General features: G+C 58.9%; 2 protein-coding genes across 2 annotated transcripts; both read right to left on the bottom strand.

Moving 5' to 3' along the window:
• Nucleotides 1–31: 31 nt before the first annotated feature.
• On the bottom strand, nucleotides 32–732 carry LOC128678933 (uncharacterized; the record flags this gene model as incomplete). The annotated part of the gene is made up of 1 exon (XM_053760846.1): nucleotides 32–732. A coding segment is annotated over exon 1 (701 nt), but the record flags the coding sequence as incomplete, so codon positions are not given.
• Nucleotides 732–2,741, bottom strand: LOC128678932 (uncharacterized). Its single transcript, XM_053760844.1, has one exon. It carries the CDS (start codon nucleotides 2,739–2,741, stop codon nucleotides 732–734), a length of 2,010 nt encoding a protein of 669 aa, XP_053616819.1.
• Between the last annotated feature and the right edge of the window lie 686 nt (nucleotides 2,742–3,427).

Raw genomic sequence — 3,427 nt, 5'->3', positions numbered from 1 at the left:
CAGGTCCCTGTCGAGGCTAGTCAGACTCCACCTTGGGAACCTCCGGGCCCGCCCCCTCAAGCCCTGTACGGGCCGCTGGGGCCTGTTGGAGACCCCCATCCGGATGTACCGGTGATCTGAGAGGGTCTCCACGTCCTCCAGGACACGCCAATCTACAACGCGTGCAGCAATGACGGGACTCGCAAGGGATATGTCGACAATCGACGCCCCGTTCCGCCGCACGCATGTGTCAACGTTGCCCCGGTTCAGGACTTCAAGCCCCGCGCCCACAGCCCAATCGTACAGGGCCTCCCCCCTCGGGTCGTCGACGGGAGAGCCCCATGCCGAGTGCTTAGCATTGAGGTCTCCCATCAGTAGCACCGGTGCTGGTGCCGCTCTCCCAATTACCTCACCCACTCTCTCGAGAAAATCCTCAAAGGCCCGCAGCGGCCTATTGGGGGAGAAGTATGCCGCGACTATGACAAACTCTCCCCATCTTGCCGCCGCGTAACCCGGGCCACTGTCGATTCTCGAGAGAGGCGGGCGATCCCCAGTTCGGGGAGAGGTGATTGCCACCAGCCCGTCCGCATCTCCGACCCAAGTAGGAAGGGGGGGGACACAATACGGTTCCACCACGACGGCAGCACCAATAGACCACTCCGCCACGTGCTGGACTAGCAGGTCCTGTGCACGGGCGCAGTGGTTGACGTTGGCCTGCAGCACCTCAACCTGTTGCGCAGACCCGTCTGTCATTAGTGCTCCATCGTGGTGCCCTCGGAGGCTCCCCTTTTTGGAGGGGCCAGTTTGCCCCGCATGCGCGGGGGATTGCACGATGGGCCGCCCATTGTGTGTTTGGCGGCCAACTTGTGCGCATAACACACCGCACACCAGGGTTCACTGGCCCCGCACTCTGAGGAAGTATGCCCAGATTTGCCACAGCGATGGCATAACTCCGATCTGTCCACCGGGGACGGACAGAGGGCTCTGGTGTGGCCTATGCCCATGCACCGGTAGCACCGCATGGGCAGGGCCTCCAGCCCCCTGACCTTGGCAGCTGTCCAACCGACAAGAAGGCGCCCCTCGTCTATTAGGGCGTTGGCAGCCGCCACAGGGCAGGTGATGATTACCGCCGCCGTCATATCCGGCGCTATGCGGATGTTTCCCACCCTGACCTGTCCCGGTGGACATTTTCCCGCCCTCGCTGTGGCCTCTTTTAGGGCCTCTGGCGTCACTCCCTCATCGAGTCCAGAGACCCTTATTTGCGCCGCCTTGAAGGGCCTTGTGACCTCCGCCTCAGTCCCTATGACCTCCCGGAGCTTCTCTGCGAGGCTGTCCGCCGCAGCCCCACTGTCAGCCCCGGGTATCTCGATGATGCGGGCCCCCGTTGCCGTTCCACGCACAGCCGACACGTGATCCACCCCAATCGACGAAAGGTCGATAGTGGTGGCCCTCGATATTACCGTGCGGTAATCCAGTTTGGATTCCGGCTTGAGGGTCACCACTACCGCCGAAGTCTTGGGTGCGGTGAATTTCACTTTTTTGGGCGGCTGTGCGCTCGCCTTGGGGGCCTTCACAGGGGTAGGCTCCTGCTGGGCAGAAGGGGAGGGTTTGTTCCCCTTCTTTTTCCCCCTCCTAACCACCTCGGCCCACCCCTGTTCGCCTTCATGGGGCGGAGGCACTTCGGCAGGTGTTTCGATGGGTACCTGGGCCTGTACGGTCCCTTGTTTGGGCTGCTTTTTGCCTGCGACAGCTTTGGGTGCAGGCCCAGGTCGAGCTGGGGGCATGAGGGTGGCCCCCGCTACAGCACCAGCATAATTTCGCCCTGTTTTTGAGGCCAGTGTTTCGGCCTCCTTCCTCTTCGCGTCAGCTGCGAGTGGCGGCCGAACGATGGGCTCCGGGGCCAGGATGCCCCTTTTCTCCGCCTCTTTGAGGCGGTCGTTTACCATTCCCCCCAACTTGAGGAACATGTTCCTCTCAAAGGACTCCTTCCATTCGGAGAGGAGTCCCCTGATGTCCTCAAGAGAGGGGGCATTTGCCGCTGTTTGGGCCTCTGTCGGCGCCGGAGTCACCCGTTCGGCAAAGGCTGTGCGGAGGGCCTTTGTCTCTTGTTGGAGGAGCGAAAGCTGCTCCCGCATTCTCTTGTTGTCCGCTCTGAGTATGCGGACAGCTTCCGACTCCTCACACTGGGCCTCAATTTTCCCAGCCGCCACAATAATATCATGGCAGGCCTCATTCATGGCCCGCCATGCAGTCCCTTTCAAATTGCCGGATTTTCCGGCCTCCGCCAAAACTCTCTGGGCAGCAGCCCTCACGACCTCGAGGTGCTCATCCACCAAGCACCTCTTACTGGTCTGCTCCGTACCCTTCAAGTAGCTGCTAGTACCAGCCCTCTCTAACTCCCGCTCGAACTGGGCATAGTCCGCCGAGAGATCGCGGAGCCTTTCCCTCGCCTCGGCCGTCCCAGAATACGAGCCCCGACGAGCAGCCCGGCCCCTCGTGACGGAGGAAAGCTTGTTGGAAGCCCTTTCGGCCTCCTCAACATCCTCCGAAGCTTTCCTTTTTGGGGCTTGACCCCGCTTCTCCCCGCCCATCTTGATCTCCGGAAGATCGATTGACCCGTCCGAGTCGCCGTCCGAGAAGTACAGCGACTCCGACCGGCTGATCGTCTTCTCACCCACGTCCTCATTAACCCCCCCGGTTGATCTCTTCCCCCTTGGGGTCAGAGATCTTCCCCTCGAAGATTTGGCCACGTTCCTACCCATATTGGGCCGGGAAGTGACCACGCCAGAAATAGATCGCCCCAAATGGGGCAAAACAAATCACAGTCTACAGACAGAGGGCAGAAATTGGCCTCTGCCTGGCTATAAGAACGCACCAGCGATCCAATAGCTCTGGTCAGATACAACTGACCAACAATAGGATCTTGTCAGTGCCTCAACTCAACAAGGAGCCAAGACACTGAACCGTCAAAACAAATAAAAACCAATAGAGGACGTCGAATTCGCCCTTAGCGCCGATTAATAACCAGAGTACTTCAGTTAGCACACTACACCTCAGTTAGCACACTACACCTCAGTTCGCACACTACACCTCAGTTCGCACACTACACCTCAGTTCGCACACTACACCTCAGTTCGCACACTACACCTCAGTTCGCACACTACACCTCAGTTCGCACACTACACCTCAGTTCGCACACTACACCTCAGTTCGCACACTACACCTCAGTTCGCACACTACACCTCAACTCGCACACTACACCTCTTCGCACACTACACCTCCTTCGCACACTACACCTCCTTCGCACACTACACCTCTTCGCACACTACACCTCCAACCTAACCTAACCTAACCTAACCTAACCTAACCTAACCTAACCTAACCTAACCTAACCTAACCTAACCTAACCTAACCTAACCTAACCTAACCTAACCTAACCTAACCTAAC

Source organism: Plodia interpunctella, chromosome 20 (genome assembly GCF_027563975.2).
Source record: "Plodia interpunctella isolate USDA-ARS_2022_Savannah chromosome 20, ilPloInte3.2, whole genome shotgun sequence".
Classification (NCBI taxonomy): Eukaryota; Metazoa; Arthropoda; class Insecta; order Lepidoptera; family Pyralidae; genus Plodia; species Plodia interpunctella.
Note: the sequence above shows the minus strand (reverse complement) of the source record. Positions and strands in the feature narration are given on the sequence as shown.

Coding starts and splice junctions, on each gene's coding strand:
- LOC128678932 (XM_053760844.1), bottom strand. CDS start 2,741: ATGGGTAGGAACGTGGCCAAATCTTCGAGGGGAAGATCTCTGACCCCA.